The sequence below is a fragment of the Bemisia tabaci genome, chromosome 1 (genome assembly GCF_918797505.1).
Source record: "Bemisia tabaci chromosome 1, PGI_BMITA_v3".
NCBI lineage: Eukaryota > Metazoa > Arthropoda > Insecta > Hemiptera > Aleyrodidae > Bemisia > Bemisia tabaci.
This window is the reverse complement of record NC_092793.1, coordinates 11,916,632-11,937,255: the sequence shown is the minus strand read 5'-3', so window position 1 is coordinate 11,937,255 and position 20,624 is coordinate 11,916,632. Positions and strand designations below refer to the sequence as shown.

The 20,624-nt window shown below is 38.0% G+C and overlaps 1 protein-coding gene across 1 annotated transcript; it reads right to left on the bottom strand.

Annotated features, from left to right (window-relative positions):
• Nucleotides 1-342: 342 nt before the first annotated feature.
• Nucleotides 343-14,047, bottom strand: IntS9 (integrator complex subunit 9). The gene is made up of 13 exons (XM_019055964.2): nucleotides 13,689-14,047; nucleotides 12,242-12,433; nucleotides 11,305-11,507; nucleotides 10,645-10,846; nucleotides 9,387-9,520; nucleotides 8,544-8,656; nucleotides 7,772-7,952; nucleotides 6,870-7,002; nucleotides 6,215-6,317; nucleotides 5,103-5,308; nucleotides 3,295-3,483; nucleotides 1,198-1,371; nucleotides 343-529 (listed from the first exon to the last, which is right to left on the bottom strand). The coding sequence occupies exons 1-13, from the start codon at nucleotides 13,695-13,697 to the stop codon at nucleotides 407-409; spliced, it is 1,962 nt and encodes a 653-aa protein (XP_018911509.1). The 5' UTR covers nucleotides 13,698-14,047; the 3' UTR covers nucleotides 343-406.
• Between the last annotated feature and the right edge of the window lie 6,577 nt (nucleotides 14,048-20,624).

Here is a 20,624-nt window from a genome sequence, read left to right as displayed (position 1 = left end):
TTTTGCGGAAAATGAGACGGTTTTGTCACTATCTAGTGGAAATAAATTTGTGCTTAATTAATACACAAGGTATGACATCAAGGATTATTGAGGAATGAAGCCTCTTTGGCCTGCTCCAAGATGATTGTGCTCTAAAGAAATGGCCCGCTACATTACACACTTGCAAACTAGTACATAAAGTATTATCAAAGCAGCACTGAGCTCACATTTTACTTGAAGATAAAATAAAAAAATATCATCACTAATCAGACGCAAGTAATCAAATTTCTGATTCAAAACTGTGCACCCAACTTATGATTTATGGGTGATGTGAAGAGAAGGTCAAAATAAAGCGAGGAGAGCTAGGAAATTTTAAAATTTTATTTTACAAAAAATAGCAATTACTTACACATAAGAACAATGATCTTTAAAACTTATTCAAACATTCAGATAAAACTTTCCGCAGGTGCTTCCTCAGTTTTTGGTCCGGCTCTTCACAGAAGATATGCGTGGATCTATCATCGATTTGAATCACAGTGTCTTGATTTTGCTGATTACAGGAAAATTTAAAATAGAATTAGAACCAGGAAAATGAGAAAGACACAGCATGACATGGCACTAAATGACAACAATTAAGGAGGATTAATGAGACTGTCACACCTGAGTTTTTTATCAAAACACAGTTTCTTCATGCATCTTGTATCATTAATGGTGAATTTTTGCTGCCTGGCTTCTTTTCAACTTCAATTGTCCGTAATGTGATTAATTTTTTAGCGCTTTGTGGCAAGCAGAGTAGCTACAATAGGATCGAGCGAGGACAAACTCAAATTCATTACCATCATGAAGGAACAATATTTGGTGGTCCTGGTCTCCCAGCTTGAACCCGACTTTTTTGTTTCTTTCTTTCTGTAATCCTGCTTATTTCTAAAAATTGTATTCTATTTGTGCATGCTAGAGCCAGAGTCCCAGAATGGCTGAATACTTTCCAAATATTTATAACTGAGTGCTGCATTGTGAGGAATGTCTCCTGACTTTAAATTTTCGCAAGCATCCATTTCGAATCAATAATAGATACGGAAGTTCGGTTTCTGTACTCCTTACTCTCCAGTTAATTTTTTATGAAAAAAAATTTAAATATGCACCCTCAGTGAAGGTTTTAAATACAAAAAAAAAAATTGAATGTCATTTGATTTTAAAAATAAGGGGAAAAGCTCTTACCAAATGTATGATGTAGCCAGATGGACTGGGTTCTACTTTGGCATCTGTAATACCTTCTTCATTTAATCGTTGAACAAAGAGATCTACATTAACGGTTCCCCATTCAAACTGACTATTCTGACTGGATTTAACTGGTAACAATTGATTTGAATCACCTTCACTACCTTCAAACATCTGGAAGTAAATATATTATGTACTTGTGAAACTATGCAAAACATTCTTGAAAGTGAAAAACTTAGACATGGTTAATATACCATGTAAACAAATTAAATTTTAAAAAAATAGATCCTGAACTTATCCGCTCTTCCTACCGGGGTAGGAAAGGGGTAAGAAAAATCAAAGCCGTCGCTTTGCTTTAACATTGTCCAAAGAAGCCGGTGAGCAAGATTTAAATTACATTACATTATTAGTAACAGTACTTGTGAAAAAATTTAAACAGTTGAAACTTCTAGAGTGAATGTCTGATCGAAGTATGCATGCATACAAGTAATATTAACTAGAGGTAGATCAAATTTATCACTGGAACAAGAAGATACAGTTCGATTCATTAAATCGCAAAGAATTCAGTGGCTAGGACACGTTAGCAGAATGGAGGAGGAAAGAATGCTGAAAAGAATCATGAAAGCCAAAGTTCTATCGAAGAGAAAGAGAGGAAGGCCAGGGCTAAAATGGCAATGAGGTAGAGAAAGATCTTAGAGTTATGAAAGTGATAGGATGGAAGGAAAAGACCAGCGACAGAGTAAGGTGGAGATGCGTCGTCTTGGAGGCCAAAGCCCACCCCACGCTGCAGTGCCATTGTTGTAAGTAAGTAAGTAAGATAAATTGATGAAACTGTCAGCTTCTGTATGAAATTTTGAGGTACGAGTAAGTGCGGAATGACACTACTTCAGACTTTGTCAAGTGCCTACTTCCTCCCTTCTAGTGTTCACTTATCATCTTATTCGATAGAAACTGACAATAAAATGTTTCATTTTCAAGTTCATCTTACAAGCTACAATTTGTAGGAAAAATAGGAACAAACTTCAAAAGAACACTCGAGATGTTAAAAAGGATATGTGGCAATAACAAATGGAAAAACCATGGGAAGTGAGGAAGAGGGCTAACAAATTTCAAAATTGAGACATCACTGTTTTTCGGCATTTCTTGGCCTCCTGAGTGCATCCTAAGTTTCGTGAGGGTTCATGTTTCAAATAAAAATTAATGAAATTTTTCATCTCAGTCCAGATCTATCACCCCTTGTTACAGATTTATCTTACGGTTAGAGAACATGAATCAAGCGGTTCTAACATGGTGTGTTGGTACAGTGGACTCTCGATAATTCGAAATTGAAGGGAATCGGCTTTTTCTTTGGATTAGCGAGGTTTCATAAAGAGAGTTCGAATTAAAGAGATTCTAAGTGGAGAAATTTCGAATTAGAGAGGTTCAAATATAGAGGGGCAAATGGACGGATTTACGCCAAAACGAACCAAAAATATCAGTTTATTTCTTTACGGAAGTAAAAATTACACTAAGTTATTATTAATTATTAATTATTTATATTTAATTTTAAAATTATTAATTATTAATTAATAAAATAGCGGGGAGACACACGGGACTTGTTTATATGTTGACAATCCTATCAGCCACCCAGATCATCAGCCATTCAGACACCCAGATACATAAACAGTTGACTTCGAATTGTAGAGGGAATGTACCTTCTTATTTCGAATTATAGAGGGAGGACCATATTTACTTCCCACACTTCGAATTACAGAGAGAATTTTCGTCGCAATTTCAAATTATAGAGGGCCGCGCCAGCTTAAAAATTTCGAATTAATGAGGGGAGAAAAATACATTGATTTTCTTCGAATTATCGAGAGATTTTCAAGGGAAACAGACTTTCCTTCGAATTAACGAGGTTTTTCGAATTATCAAGAGTCCACTGTACTTCAAACTTTATTTTGTACTTTCTTTTTATGTGATAAATTTTTGAAGATAGGTGTCTACCTATAGCACTCCATGGTAGTTTGAACTACAAATTGTGTATGCATTCATTGATAAATACAACACATGAAAAAAATATCGTCCCAGTCTACGCAGAAAATAAATAATAATTACCTTAATATCAAAATGGTTATCTCTAACGACTAAATTTCCAGTGAGGGATGATAGCATGACTCCAGGTTTAATTTGAGTTGGAGTTAAGCAGCTGGCTAACTCTGCGCTTAACTTCACTTTGACTTTCTTCTTCTTGAGTGGAAGGGAAATAACTTCACCTCTTTTCATTACCAGTACTTTGTGGTCAGCCTAGAAAACAGAAGAAAAGAAAAACCATGAGCAGAGTATTTGGAGATTTCATCAAAAGAAATCCCACGCCAAGTTTTAGTTGACAAGAATGAAAAAATTTGCCTGAAATTTTAAAGAAACGATCCTACAGCATGTACCATCTATTTATGTATATTCTTGATGCAATATTGCATTATTAAACGCAATGTTTCTCCTTTTGCAGTCTTTTTATTTTAATGTATTTTCTGAAACTTGAAATTTTAGGTCTGAGAACCATTTGTTAACCATTTCCGCTTCAGTTCCTAGAATTCTTGTCAAATGAACGATTTTATCAAAATTTTGTAAATCCTAAAATAATCAAAAGTTCTGTCCACTAGGATCCAAAAGGTGCATAATCTAGAATTCCACTCAGTAACCACAATTCCTACAACTTGAATCTGGTGTTAATTTAATTAATCGAATCATGCAGAAAAAGTGCTTCCTTTTTCGATCAATTGATTTTGTGTAGACTGTAATTTGGAACCAGTTTTAGGACCAGAAACAAACTGGTTTGCTTTAAAACAAACCTAAGAATCAGAACTGCGGTCGGTTAAAAATATGCTTCATGAGGGAGGGTATGGATTCGATCGACATGAATCGATCGAAAAATGAAAACGTGAATCGATCGACATGAATTGATAGACTCTGATTCGATCGACAAATTGTTAAAAAACCGGTGTCGATTCGATCGACATGAATCGATCGAAAAATGAAAACGTGATCAATCGACATGAATCGATCGAAAAATGAAAACGTGAATCGATCGACATGAATCGATCGACAAATTGTTAAAAAATCGGTGTCGATTCGATCGACATTAATAGATCGAAAAATGAAAATGTGAATCGATCGACATGAATTGATCGACACCGATTCGATCAAAAAATTGTTAAAAAACCGGTGTCGATTCGATCGACATGAATCGATCGAAAAATGAAACGTAATCGATCGACATGACTGATCGACAAATTGTTAAAAAACCGGTGTCGATTCGATCGACATGAATCGATCGAAAAATGAAAACGTGAATCGATCGACATGATGACACCGATTCGATCGACAACTGTGAATCAATCGACAAACCCGTGAATCGATCGACAAACCAGTGATCAATCGACAAACCGTGAATTGATCGACAAATCCGTGAATGGATCGACAAACCCGTGAATCAATCGACAAATCCGTGAGTCGATCGAATTTTGTCGATCGATTCACGTTTCATTTTTCGATCCATTCATGTTGATCGAATCGACACAGGTGTTTTTAAATTAACTGTCGATCGAATCGGTGTTGATCGAATCACGTTTTAATTTTTCGATCGATTCATGTCGATCGAATCGACACCGGTTTTTTAACAATTTGTCGATCGAATCGGTGTTTCATTTTTCACGTTTCACGTTCATTCACGTTTTCATTTTTCGATCGATTCATGTCAATCGAATCCATACCCTCCCTTCATGAGCTGTAACTGAAAACGATTCCAAAAATCACAGCTGGCTCTCAGCCCTGCCATGGACTCATAATGCATCTATTCAGTATGTTTGAGCCTACTTTCAAACTCACTCCCTTTATTTATTTGAGAAAGTTGAATAGGTGCCAACCTGTTGGATGACTAAATCAGTTCGATGAGGCAAAGAAGGCGGAGGAACGGTGTAGCAGTCAGGTAGAACTAAATTTGCTGGTTTTAATTCTCTCACTAATTTATTTGCCTGGACAAAGTTTAAACTGGTGTCAATGGGACAATGGACTGCTTTCATTGCTAGAGGTTGGAATGGGGCTAGAGCATCAAGATAGGCAAAATCAGGCTCTGAAACAGAAAAATATAAGTACACTAAAAGTTTTTAACCTTATAATACTCGATTAACAACTAATACTCTTTGCAGCCTACCTTGAAATTGGGTTGTTTCATGATATTCTTCTTCAATTTATTTTTTAAAGCTTGGCTTAGTGTTGTGGTGGCATGTGTGACAAGCTATTTTTTGCAGCTTTTCTAGTCCTCACAACTTGGAAAAAAAGTTCAAGAGATGTGGAGGGAATTTTAAAAGAGGCTTCTTCTAGTGCGTCAAAGTCATGGTATGACCATGTCAGGGGTTACCTCAATTTATAGAAATCTTTGAATACCAAATTGATAAAGGAAAGTGAAAAAAATAAACTCTTCTGCCTACATTTCATTTAGTTCATATATACCTATATTACACATAGTCTTATCGCAAAGAAAAATGATGAAATTTGAGGTTGAAGAAGTAAGTAAATAGAGATAGAAATGGACAAAGTTTATTAAAATGCTGAAACTTGGGTCACGAAGGTTTTTCTTCCACCGTACCTTTTTGTTATAAATTCATGCATGGACGATCTATGTTGTTGATTTGTACACTTCTTAGAAAGCTTGTTGATAATGGGTATGCGATACCTGCCATGGTAATCTAAGAACCACAAAAAGCAAATCTTGCACCACTGGCGGTCACATCTCTGATAAAATGTTTTGCAAAAAGTTGGGTAACTTTACCTCACATGTCATTAAGAACTAATTAGATTTAAGAAAAAAAACTTCTTTAAAAAAAAGAAAAACTGCTGCAGTTCTTTAATAGGAAGAACAGAATCCCTTCTCTTCAGAAAAGAAAAAAGAAATGGGGGTAATTTTCCTCATTTGAGATAGATTAAACAAAAAGCATGTTAATTTTGTTTAGAAACCTCATCGTTCACGATATCTTACCTGTGAAAATGATTGTATGAGCAGGATTTGATCCCCACAGTTCTACAAAATGAACAGAGGCTCCAAACCGAAGGCTAGGATGACCACAAAATACTACACAAGGCTAGAAAAAAAGCGATCATAAATGTGAGAATTTTTTAGATTTTACGACTTTTGTAAGTCAAAGCTAACTTTGGTGAAACTCTAGCATATTGCAGAGGTTAATGCCTGGTGCATATGAAAACAGTTAATATTTAAAACAAGTTGTGAATTCAGTGAAGATTATAGAAATTAGAAATGCCTGTATATTACAGCCAAAGTATCCGCAATCAGTATCACCAAAGGTACATGAAATACAGATTTTGATAGGCTCACAAAGGAGTTTAAAACTTGAATAATAGAACTCTTTTTATCTCCAAGATTATTATAGGTATGTGTGCGTTTAGCTCTCAAATTTAGATCAGGGGCAAAAATTTAAAACATAATGCACTTATGATGACGAAGATTCTTCAAAATTCAAGTCAGAATGCAGAGATATGTTGCCAGAAATGAATGTTGAGTGTATACATATAAGTTTCACAGTTTATAGCACACTTCAGAGGATAACAAGGTATTTTTGATGTTTAGATCTTGTTTACGATTGGATACAATTAGACTAAGCAAGTTTGAAAGTTACCATTCTAAACTCAGTGTTGAATCCATTTGCATAGATGTGTGTGAAGTGCTTCAACCGGCCCATCTTCACTAAGTATGCATGAGGAAACGGTTCTTCTGGCATGAAAACTCTATTTTGTTTAACTTCGGACAGCCTGTGAACATGATTCGCGGATAGAATAGAGGAGGGCATTACGATCCATTGATTTTAATGGAAAATTTTTTTGAAAATTCTTAGAGGTAAAAAATGTCACTTATGGAATAAAACAATCTTGCAGATCCTGAAAGCCTCCTAAGCTGCATTGAAAATTATGGTAAACCATTGATCTAAGACATTGTGGAGGTTCTGAAACTAGGAGGAGTTTGATACTTTTCTGTCAGAGAAGCTAGATGGGAAATTTTTTCAGTTTCTTTTTGGTTTTTCACTGCCTCCCTACATTTTATTTTTGTTACTTCAGCCTGTTTTCATTGTTTGAAGAAACCTGCAAGAGCGGAGCCTGCGGTGCCAAAATTCAGTTGGCTAAAATCTTAGTTGGAGCTGTCTGCCATAAAAAAATGTTAAAATACTTCTTCTTGGCTAATTTTTGCTCATCCATTGATATGTTAAAATTCAAATACAAAAACCCAAAAATATGAAACTCTTTTCAAATGGACCTTAAATTTTCTCTCATTGAGAATTTACGTTGGAATTAACTAAAGAATTCAAACAATTTGGTTACAGGTTGGTTTTTAATGTATGGTTTTGATTTGGTTTTTAATTTAGTGGGCTAGCTGAATGTGAATAAAACTTGTTTTTTTCTCTTTTAAATACATGTGAAAGTAATGGAAAATAATCGACGATGGAATGACATGAGATTCTTACTGAGCAACAAATATATTCTGTAACAATACAAACTAATTAGGTAGTTGTGACAACCAACTTACCACTCAGCTAGGATATTTGAATATGCTAAAGAGGTATCAGCAACAGGAGATATGAAGAACATTGGTATTTGAGAGAGGGATGAGCTATCCAGGTGCGCTGATAAACATTCAAACAGGTCGTATATTACACCAGAGGGGTAGCAGGGAATCAGGACACTACCATTTCCGCGGAGAGTGCTGACTGAAATAGAGTAATTACATTAATTAGTTTTAAACAGCATGGGAAAAACTTCACACACTAGAAAAGCAAACGGTACAGCAAAGGGAAGACAACATTCAGATTAGTAAACCAGGCCTTCAAGATGAACTTACAGAATGGAAATAAAGCCAAATAATTCACATGAAAAATTGATGAATTATAAAAAAGAAAATCTTTGCTTTTTCATCACTTTTTCCAAACTCCTCTCTTTAAATGTTATAAAAAAAATGTAAAAGGTTAGGGAAAAAATAATAAAGAAGAGGGCTAAAATACCTCTAATCATAAATGTTTCCTCACTTTGTCCTTGCATTACAAGCATTTGAAATTCAAAGAAATTTCCATCTTAAACACATAAATAGATTGTTTAATAAGCACCAAACTTGCACAGTTCAGTTATTCAAATTTAAAAGATGGCTTGCAGGAATTGTGAAGGAATAAACCATTTCACAGAGTGTGAAGTATAATATCTTCATACCTGCCAAAGATTTGGGCACTCAAGAGGGAGACCTGGAAAATGAAGATGAATATGAGACTTACGAAGATGAACTTACTTGAAGCGAAGATGAAACTTACCGACAGTCATGCAAAGTTCTCCCAACATTGAGTCAGGGTTTGAAGAGGGGACTTGTGTAAGTCCGGACAAAATTAGTAAATCCGCATTTTTAAGAGCGTTTTGATCCATGGGCCTAAAATAAAGGTAAAAAATTTGCTGTTACATGAAGCATAAAAGAATTAAATAATTATTAATTTAGTGATAGTAAAATTGATTAATTAATTTAAATAATTTATTGAGGCTTTTGTTTTTTCTGCTCTGTCAACTCTTTATTCTCAGGAAACTTAAATTAATATTATGTTTTCACAAAAATTTTATTTTCTGTAGTCTAAAACTTCAATGAGCGGGTCACTTTTATGTAGTTAGAAGCTATATTTTATGAAGTTTTCATCCGTTATGGTAAACTATTATAGCTTGTTATTCAATTTATAATTTATCTTTATAGTGAAAATGTAGTGTTTTAAATTAAACTAAATAATGTTCAAAATTTTACATTTATTTTTAATTTCTATAATTTTTTTGAAAAAAATTTTGTTGTTAAAGCTCGGCAACACGCTACATACCATTGCCAAATTTTAACGTTTACATGTTGAAAAATATACATTTTCTTTAAATAAGAGGGATAAGATTAGAAACACAAGAGTCATGTCTTAATACGGCATGTTGTCACTTTCCACAGGTTTTTTTTTTAAAAAAAATAAAACAAAGTGAACTTTACTTAGTGCTTCGAAGCTGCACCAGTGATGTCTGGTGATTTACTTTAATTTTCAATCTTTCAAGCAGTGCCATGGTGGCAGTTACATTGCACTTTTTAACATAATGACAATGCTGTGACAAGGAAGAACCAGATGAAATGGACTTACCTTGGATGAGTTGTCAAAGTCGAAGAGCCACTGACATAAGCTACTTTTTCATGATCAAGATTGATGACCCAATTACTGCTACCTAGACAGTAGCCAGAACTAACAGCAGTTACTTTCAAAGCCCCATACACATCCTGGAAATAAAAATATGTGGTTGCGAAATTTCACTGGAATAACAAACCAATGGAGACGATGATAAACTTGCTGTGCAAAAATGGAAACATGTTTGACGTAGTTATTTGATTTCTTATTTTGAATCATGATGACGATAACTAAACATGAGAATGAAATAAGAATCAAGAAACATTAGTGTGGCACTTTCAAAGTACCACTTACAGGTGAAAAGTAAATGCAAGACCATTTCCCTACTTGCAATCCTTAGTTTGCAGCAAATGGGAGGAAATCTTTGGAGTGTAAGGAAACATGAACCTTTGAGAGAGGACCATTTCTCATCTAAGAGATATTAAAAATTTACCACTCTCTCTTCAGATTAATCATGTATTCTTAAATCTTTGGCGTCTATGATACAGCTTTCCCTTTCCAAATTAGGAAATAGAGGATCGTACTAATCCTCAACTTTAGGTCAATAAATGATCTATATAATGGACCACTAGACAAGGTACAAATTTCATCATTCTGATACATGTTTCTTAACTAAAATTTCACGTAGAATACAACGCGCACAACAAAAATTACCGAAATCAACTTCTTCCAAAGATATTAATGATTCTTGATGCGTGAATTCAAACCACCCGCTCATGAAAACTCAATGCTCTGCGTGATTCAAATAGTGCGCTAAACGTTATCATGACAGTCTCTGCGATATAAAAATCTGGCAACCTCAATCTTGACGCTTTGGCTCAGCTGTAGCAAATTGCTTATAGTTTGAACAACACATGGTAAGAAGTGAACATCACTCGATTGAGAAGCTTGTTGAAACCATTGTAGTGTGCGATTTGACTCTTGTAGACCTTTGAGTTCTTGTGAGCGGGCAGTTCAAATTCCTTGTAACCGATGTGAAATAAAAACGTTAATATCTTCGTTTGGAGTTTGTTTCATTAGTTTTCGTTGCGGGAATGTGCTCTACGTGAAATTTTGGTTAAGAAACATGTATCAGAATGCTTAAATTCGTACCTTGTCTGTGGTCCATTGCAATGAGGTGCTTGGTTTATCATAAAAAAACTGATAGAGCTGATTAATGACAAAGCTCATTTGAGTTACTTCCATATTTTAAAGTTAAATAGAGAGGAGATTGTACCAGTTTTTCATTATAACCAACAGTTTGAATCCGAGCCAAACTGCTTGATAGAGTAGTGAGATTGTACAGCTGTTTCCAGCAACGGGGTTTGAAACTTTCGGAGAGAGGAGGAGGGAGTAAATGTAGCAATTCTTTCCATCGGCTTGCAAGGGCTGCTTTTGGCGTTTGTTCTAAGTATTGTACAAGCTCCTCTAGATAAAATCTGGAATAAATACAAAAAAACGTATAATTTAAATGAGCGACGATGGGATAGTATACAATGGCATTCAATCAGGAAAAAAAGCAGGAAAGAGGAATAACGAATGGAAGGAATTAAGAAAATTTTTAATCACAAGATTGTGCTTTACAGGGTGGAGCATAAATATTATCCACATTCACCTGATGTTCCAAAAATTTCATAAGTTTACAGTTTTTAAAAAAGAGTGATGACATTTTTCTATTTTGTCATAATTCCTAAATTCAGGGAAGCTGAAGATGGATTCTTCCTTTATTTTTAGATTTCTATCACCTTTGCTCCGTGTTTAAATAGTTCAACGAAATTTATTTTATGAAACTTAAGAATTTCGTTGAGTTGGAGAAGTAACACTTCCATTTATATTATTAACATTTGGCAAGGACTTCTGTTTAGGAAAGTTGGAATAAAAACAAAGCAAGTCTCACTTTCCAATCTGCAGAGTTGGTTCTGTTGCGTAGACAATCCCATGAAAACCAGTTCCCTCTGTTATGTATGGAAGTGCCAGCATCGCAGTGTAGTTTGAAATCAAAATAACATCAATTTCAGAATAGTCGATCAACTTTCCTAGAGGAGGACAGAACTCCGGAGCAGAGTCAACAAACACTCTTCCATGACATTCTTTCAATTCCTGAAGAAATAATTGAAAAATTGAAGTTAGACAATTTAAAAAGGATCACAATTTTTCATCTGCCTTTGACTAGTAGCCATTTTGCAATAGTTGCAGTTTATAATGAAATTTCTCCTCCATTGCGCCCTTATCAAATATTTACTGAGAGGAGTGGGCAACTGTGATTTGCACATCTAATGCTTTCAAGTTTTTTTAACTAGTTTTTTTTTTTTTTTTTTTTTTTTTTTTTTTTTTTTTTTTTAAAAAAAAAGGCATTTACATATACTTAAGATGATTTCACTTCTTTCATGGGGAAACTTACCTCTCAAATATAAATGCGTTTGATGACATAAACCTTTCAGAAAATAACTATTTATTCATCCAAACCACAGAGGATCACGTTGAACGGCATTACTTTCTTATCCTGATCCACTGCCGTGATCCAGTCTGATTCATGTATTCCCGGGGAACGCTTGAATCGCTCTCCCAAGATGGTCGTCAGGTTGTTAGGGGCAATCTTAACCTCAAGCTTTTCAAACCAAAAGACAAAAGCTCTAAAGCACTTAAACTAGTCAATATTTAAGTATGAGAACTGGTGGTTCAAATTCTTCTTTTCCTTGTAAGACAGTATTACTTGCTTATCCTATTATGTGATCAAAAACAGCAATAAATTGTAAAATATTGCGTGAATTTGACTTTGGAGGGAAATGAGTATGCACTGATTGAAAGAGAGATAGATGGTTTGAAAATCTTACCCCTTCTAGTTGAGGATCGTTACAATCGCGTGGCAGCCAATTAGAGAGACTTCCTAGACGCGGGCTTGGCACAAGCGGAAGTGGAAGGAAATTGAGAATACTTTGAGCTGACAAGCCGCAGTCTAACATGATTGTCATTTCCTTCATTTTCAAGACATAACATGGCTTGTTTGAATGGCTGCTCAAGCAATACTGTGCAGTTGACAGAAAAAAACATAAAAAGTGTAGTTGGCGTTAAAAAGCAATGCTTATGCTATGGAAAGTTCAACTAAAAGTTGTGTAGTTGCTGAAAATTATAGACAATATAGGTATTAAAAAGTTGTGGTGGATTCCATGCCAAATAAGTTTACGCACTTCTAGACTGCGACAGAAGATCGTCTGACTTCACTTCTACATGCAGAGTAAATGGAAGAATCAAGACGGCAGATCTTTTGTCACCGTCTAAAAGTGTGTCAACTCATTTGGCATGGACTCTAAGGTCATTTCTCCAGTGCAAATTAGAGACACCATCAATAGATTGCAAAAGGTCTGCATACATTGATTACATTGACATAATTTGTTATTTTCTTTCTTCTGATAATTTTCTTGGGTTTCACTCCGACTGAGGAGCCTCCAGTCATCTATTGACAGATTAGTAAACTTTCAGGTACGTTTCGCATTGGATGGTTATTAGGTAGTCTCAGAGATAGAGAGTATTCGATGGGATAGTTCTAAAATACTAGCGCCATTTTCACATCCCGAGACCTTTCCTGAATCAAAGCTTAACTAAATCATGGAAAACTTAAAAAAGGTAACCAGTTATTCCCAGAGGAAATTTTACCCTAGGGATCTAACCTTTACTTGACTGCTGAAAGGTTTTTGCCGATGGAGAAACTAATGGGAGGTTTCATTTACTATCCAAAGCTGGTACAGACAGCTGTTCAGTTCAACAGAGCACCGTAACATAGAATAAATAGACTATGTCAATAGAGGCGAAAGCCTCCGTCATTTTTATGTCATCGAAGCGAAACTGAGCCAATAGGTACTGTTTGCGTCTGCGGCATGTCGACATTCTGAAGAAGCTGAATAATAACAGATACAGACGTTTTTAGGAATTAAACGAGATTTTTTACACTTATTTACCGTGAATCCGGAGGAGTACTGTAAAGTTGCCTAAAGTTTTATGTTTTGTTCCAATTTTATAATCGTAGGTTAGCCTCAAATCAGGTTTCAATAAGTACGAAGATTGACTGACTCTGGGAAGAAAAATTTTAACATTGGTTCTTACGGAGCTTTTGCTTCTGTTGACATAGTCTATTTATATCTACTGAACGAAGAAAGCGACGAACTCTGAGCTAGTGATGTACAAGCAATAGCATTAGCCGACTATATTCTTCAGGTATAATTGGGTAGGTCGTCAAGAAAATCGAACAAACCACAATGATTGCGTATAATAGCGGGCACTTACAAGCTTCATGGTTCTTAAAGCTGCGACTTCTTCAGATGTAATAATTTAAATTGCAGAAACAGCAGAGTACATCAGAGGTTGAAAAATCTGCAGCTCAACCTCAGTGGGCACATATTTGCGCCCGAACAGGAATACTATCTTCTGACAGACCTTTGACGAAGCACCGAGACAAAGTGTTTTATAGACATAATGTTACTCAAAACCTTTAGAAAACTTGAAAAACAAAAGGAGCTCAAGATATATTGTCAACGAATACTTGGAAACTTTGTTATCACAGATTTAACGTTTAACAGGAGGAATGCGGGAAACATGTAGATGCCGGCAGCTTTCTGCAGCTTTGAGCAACAGCAACTTTAAGGTGATTCCTCCCGAACTGCTCCCGGCTTTAGTTGACGATTCCGCCACCACGTCGCGCTGCTCATTTACTGACTCTTGTTTAGTTATTTTCTCAGATGTGTCACATTTTTTTCAAAAAATAATATACAATCCGTGTAGCAGCATATATTATGTATACGTTTTGAAAAAAATAAAGCGAAAATCTTGAAAAATAAAATCAAACGAAGCTAAACGGAGTTGGGGTCTATGCTAACCCGTGGGTGCGAGTGAGACTAGCCTATCCTTGTTTAACCGTCACATTGCCTTGTTGCCGTTGTTACTTTTGAATTGTGCTTGCATACTGCAGCGCGACGTCAGGTCGCGCCGCTCAGCTGTTTTCCCATTGCAACGGTTTTTTGTTTGTTTTGTTTTTTTGTTTTTTTTTGTCACCTGCGCCGCGTCAATTCGGAGCACATCGCTGCTCTCAGACTCAGATTTTCTACTGGGCTGACGCGGCAGTCACTTGTCGCTTCTCTCTCATTATTCCTTTTTGTCTTAGCGCCGGCGCCACGCTGACTTGGGGGTGTGCATTCCGAGTTTTACGTGAGAGGTACTCCTTGATTTTGAAAGGAAGGGGAGCTTTTTGCCTCAAGGAAATTTTATATCATTTTTTATTTTACCTGATTTAACAGGGGGATATTTTCCCCCTTATTGATTTTTACTTCCTCCTCATTTCTAGGTGAAATTGAGCCTGCCCCGCATTTCATCCAAAGTTTGCACCACCCCCCCCCCCCCCCCCCCCAATAGATTCTACATTTATCTGCACCGGATTTTGATCCCACGCCTCTGGATGTAGGCCCTTAAATTTTGTATTCCCCCTCGAAGAGTTTGCCTCGCTCCCTTCGACTCTTCCCTGAATCCCCCCCCCCCCCCAATAAAACGTGAAAAAAGCTTCATACGTCCATTTATCTCCTTTAGCTCCCCCCCCCCCCCCCCCACGATAAAGTACATCCAGTCCCGATCAGAGATGCAAAATATAATTTCACCAAGTAAAACTTCCTCTTGTCCCACATGAAACTTTATTCCTCTGATAAGTAAAATTTCATTTTTTCCGGTAAAGTGACTAATTTTATTTTTATGCAAACTTTTTTGTTAGTTGCGCGTACATTTTTTCTTTTTTCTAAAAATAAACATCAGCATATACTTCATTTCCTTTAATTACACAAAATTCCAACGATTCAATCGCGTTTATTTCGGAAAGGTACCGACTTTGAAAATTTATAATTCGTACTTTACAGTGCAAATGGCACTACCATGGCAGATACCATGCAACATTGATCTATCCGAGATCGCTCCTTTCGTACTGCTCTCTCACTGTTGGGAAATTCCTGACAGGAATGGTCATTTGATAAAATATGATCGCAGTTTCATTTTTGGCGTAAAATTAGATTGCCCAACATCTCATATACCCCAAGTTTAAAGGGGAAAGAGGAATAAATAAAAAAGCGATTTTAAGTTACCTATTTTTACTCCTTAGACCCCCCTTAAACTCTCCTCATTATACTTCCATACCTATCAGCAACTTCATATTTCACGAGAAATCACTAAAGAGTGGGATCCCTCAGACCCCCCCCCCCTCTTGCGGGGGGTGGGCGAGGGCGAGCTCGCTTCCAATACCCTACTTCTCTCCAGGGGGCTGGATTTAGGGGGACCTGGGAATTTGCAACATAACTTCGCCTGAAAGCATGGATATCCCAAACTCAGCCGTGAGTTCCAGCTTTGTAACACTTTCCAGAGCATATTTTAGTATCTCAAGATACTTGAAGATACCCCTTCCCATCCCATCCCCCGCTATCTCTTAGTCAAGGGCAGTTAAAAGATTAGAATGACACTCAAATTAGGGATGCCACTAGTACGTAATGTGTGTGTCTTCTCATGACCTAAATATTTCACTGAAACGTTAAGAATAAGCAGGAAACACTACAATTTTTCCTAAGAAACAGCTGCTCGATCTATGATTTTTTATACGTATAGGGCTGACAGTCCCCATGGGCAGCACTAGGAAAACTTTTCATGGAGTGAGAGGAGTACCTCAATAAGGGGGATCTAGGGGCACAAAAAACACTCGAGTGAGGGTGTCTGCCAACGTCTGCGGGGCCCCTCCAGCTCCAAAGAGAGTTCCGGAAATTCTCCTAGTCTTGCGCCCGGAAAATTTGCTCCCTCGGAAAATTTTGAAAAATTGAGTCGTCTCAGAAGCAATTTTAAGTTGTTGTACCGAAAATTTGGTCAAATTCCAAGTATGAAAGGAACGTCATTTCGCTGTCACGCCTAGATCCTTCACATTTGGACGTATTTCTACCAAACAGACCTATGTGGAGGTGAGAAATATGGGGTGTGCTCGTGGAAGCTGCATAAGAAGCAATGTAAAAGTGGGCGTGATTCCCAGGGCCGGATTTACCAATAGGCTACATAGACTATAGCCTAGGGCGCAACATTTTGAGGGGCGCAAAATTTTTGAGAATTTATTCAAAACCCTGGTAAAAATTGGAGATAAGCGCTGCGTTTCAAAATATCATAGGAATTCTTATAGCCGGCTAAAGAAGGCAACAGAAAATCATATATCTGGCTGAAGAATGCGGAAAAAATCATACGGCCGGGCTATACGAAGCGATAAAAAATTATACAGGCGGGCTGTAGTTCCTATAGTCGGGCTTTACACTTTATCGCCTGGCTGTTGCTTTTTCGCCATCGATTATAAAAGGCTATAAGAAATTGTGTAGAAATTCGTGTGCTTTGTAAATCCTTAAGTTTGTACGGAATCACCTTAATAATCACAAAACACACATTATATTTTCCTTTACTACATATTTTTTTTCATCAATTAAAATGAGAATAATCCATACAGAGTGTGCAAACATTTCAAAGTTATGAGTTGAAAAACGCTGACTCCACGAGCTTAAATATTAGAGCCTAACACAAAGCGGAGTGGCGGCGCACTGGCGCCTTCAAACCTAACAGGGATACTTCACGCATTGCGCAATGCGTGAATGCGCCAATGGGCGTTTCGCGCTGGCTGCCCGCCCGCCGCGCCGCGCCGCAGCGTACCACGGCGCTTGAAGCAACTATTTCACACCAGAGGTATTGAACAGTATCATACAAAATTGCAGGCGCTCCAACATGTTAGGAATGGCAGGCATCCATCAAAAGTACGGAGCTTTCCTCGCAAAATAAATCAAGATACTACGGCCCAAAAAGAGAGCGGTAGTCCAAAAATTCACTAAGTCCTAGCATCCGTAATTATAGTAACGTTTAGCATACACTTTATCGCCAGGCTGTCGCTTAGTCGCCATCGGCTATAAAAGGCTATAAGAAATTGTGTTGCCGGCTATAGAAGCTATTGGAAATCTTACAGCTCGCCGTAAGTCTATGGTATTTTGGGACACAGATTCTACAAATTGTGGTTGACAAAGGTGAATTTGAACATTTTCTGGACTCCTAACATCCTTCTTCTGATCTGGAGGGGAGGGGCGTCTGGGGGACCACCCCCCCGCCCCCCACGAGAGCGCCTACTTTTAGGGGCGCCACCTTAAGTTTAGCCTAGGGCGCTAAAAATGTAAATCCGGCCCTGGTGATTCCTTTTGAAGAATTGGAAAAGCGGGATATTACTTTCTATCAAACAGACCTGTGTGTCAACTGAATGCGGGATATATGAGCCGCGGGCATGGCAAGATAGCATTGTAGACAGGGCTCACGAGTTAAAGCGCCCCGATGACGATCGCCCCCGCGCGCGTGCGCACTATCATTGCCGCTGACGTCACTGGCGCTTTATTATTCCCACTCACTCTTACGGCCAGAGAACTAACTAGCACACCCCATATTTCTCACCTTCACATAGGTCTGTTTGGTAGAAATACGTCCATTTCTTGGGAGAGGTCGAGTAGATTTCTGGAGAGAACATGACTCCCCACCTCCCTCCTGTCTTCGCCCATTGCAGTTCCTCTCGAGTGACAGTAGAATAAGTTTTTTTTTTCCTGCTGGTTTAATGGCTTCCGTGTCTAACACCTTCAGCCAACTTTAGACAATGTTTAGTGTCCGTAGACATCGTGGGATCTCCATGCTCCAGGCTTTTCCAATTTTCAGGGGATAGGACCGAGGAGAATCTGTTTTAGCAGATCTACTCGTCAATTCCGTGATAATTAGACGCCACCACCGGGGTTCGAACCCGGGACCTATTGACCTAGAGTCAGACGCGCTGACCACTAGGCCAACCTGGCCGGCCAGAATAAGTTGAGCTTTGATAAGATCTCATAACATGGAAGCTTAAGGTCGATTTTGAATTATTTACAATTTAGAAAAAATTCTCTCGCACTTGATGATCATTTGAAATCTTGGTCATGGAGTTTCGGCGGGCCAATGACCCCCGAAATCCTATCTCAGGGCTTTTCCAATTCAATAACTTGAAACTTAGAGGAACTATCATATATATAAGCTCCGAGACCTCCTTTTGCATATCTGGTAACGCTTAGTTCTAGCAGCGTTCTACCGGGCCGATTTTCTTGATTTTTGCGGCTTTCGACAGACAATTATCTCTAGATGAGCTCGCTTTATTTAGATTTTGAAAATATGATCCAGGTTTTTCACATTACGCGGTAAAGTTACGAATTCTCCCATTTAAGCAATGTAAATTTTTATTTTTTGTCATAGTTCGTTTGAGCTTTCCACTGGGCCAATTTCCATAATTTTTGCGGGTAAATACAACCACAAAACCCAGCCGATGGCAGCGTTCGCAACTAGCTCCTAGAGGTCTCGTGCCTGTAATCTGTAGGGACGTGAGCTACCTCTCACTGCCCTACCTCTATAGTTAGGGCCCCACCCTAAGCTCATTTTTTCCGTGTAACTCGTATGAAAAAGAGCTTGGGTTTCTTTCCCGCTGAATCGGAGGTTTTAACATAGAGTAGAAAAGCGCACTGGAAAAAAAACACACATTGGATCTAGAGTCCAGGCTCTTAAAAACATCGACAAGAAAAAGTACTCTCGATTCAATCAGAATCTAGCTTAAATCAAGAACCAAGCCTCTTAATTTAAGGGGATTTCGTTTTGATTCAAGCAAAAATCCGATTGAATCAAGAGTATTTTTTCTTGTCAATGTTTTCAAGAGTCCAGACTCTAGATCCAATGTGTTTTTTTTTCCTGTGTGGGGTGGGGCAAAACGCGTGATATAATATTTCGACTTCCAAGTAGGTAAAACTGCATATATCTACATAATGAAGATGAACACGAACTGCTTTGGGCTGATTCGGAGACTTTAACGTGGAGTAGAAAGATAAATAATTGGGTGAAACACGTGATATACAACTATTTTGACTTTCAAGAAGATAAAACTGTAAGGATATCCACAAAATGAGGAATATAACATGAACTCTTCAAGGCTGACCCAGAGACTTTAACGCTGAGTCCAAAAGCTAGATAGGGCGAAGCACGCGATACACTTATTTTGACTTCCAAGAAGAAAAAATACCATATACCCACAAAATGAAGGAGAACATGGTGTTCTATATCATCCCAACTAAATTCGGTTCGTCAAACCAAATTTTCGGTTCGTGTAGCCAAACGTTATTCGGTTCGTATAAGCGAACCTGTGACGTTAAAAATACCGAGTAATGAATGAAGTTTAGTTACATGAATAAAAAAAATAGATTTTTTCTAAAGAGTGAACACTCTACGCACTGATTTTTGGTAAAAATAACAATTGGACGTATTTCTATCAAACAGAACTATGTGCAGGGGGAAAGATGGGGTGCGCTCGTTAGTACCCGGGCCATAAGAATGAATGGGAAATATAAAGCGCCAGTGACGAAGCCGCCGACGCGCCTCGTCCACCCGCCGCTTAACTCATGAGCCCTGTCCACAAGGCTCCAGATACGTGCCCACGGCTCATGGGTGCCGCATGCACTTAGTTGGCTCACAATTCCGTTTGCTGAATTGGAGAAGCGGGGTTTCACGTTCTATCAAACGGAACTATGTGCACAGTGTATGAGCCGTGGGCATGTATCTAGAGCCTTGTGGACAGGGCTCATGAGTTAAGCGGCGGGTGGACGAGGCGCGACTTTGAATGCAGGCGCGAGACGCTTTGGTTGAACTTTTGAGAAAAGTACTGCATAATAGTTGAATTTTTAAATAACTACCAAAGTAATGAATTTTTTTAGAAATTTTCAGTAAAAACTACTGCGAAAGCGCAACATTATAGTGCATAGACTAGATTTCTAGTTGCTTGAAACTATGCGGGAGGCCGAAGAAATTTCTGCACCCCTGGCCGAACCCCCTAATTTTCCCTCGGTTCTGCCAAAGCGCGGGCCCCTCGTGCAAGTGTAGTAATTTTTACTCAGAAAGAGTTTGACAGAAATTCCAGTGGTTTGTTTCTCTCTCTATCTTCCTCTATTTTTTCACATTTCTACATCATTAGCTTTTGGACCCAGGGGCCCGGGTGGCGAGCGTCCTCCCCCCCCCCCCCCCCCCCCACCAAGGCCAGTCCGGCTCCAGCGGGCCACAAGGCGCGCGCTTGGTGCGCGTATTAATCAGGCGCTGAAGTGATGCGAGGCACCCATTTGTTTAAACCTAGGC

What these genes read in the sequence shown, in the direction of transcription:
- IntS9 (XM_019055964.2), bottom strand. An exon ending in ACTTTGACAACTCATCCAAG is followed by an intron (nt 8,657 to 9,386) that starts GTAAGTCCATTT and finishes CCTTTATTTTAG; the next exon opens with GCCCATGGATCAAAACGCTC. An exon ending in ATAACCATTTTGATATTAAG is followed by an intron (nt 1,372 to 3,294) that starts GTAATTATTATT and finishes ATTTACTTCCAG; the next exon opens with ATGTTTGAAGGTAGTGAAGG.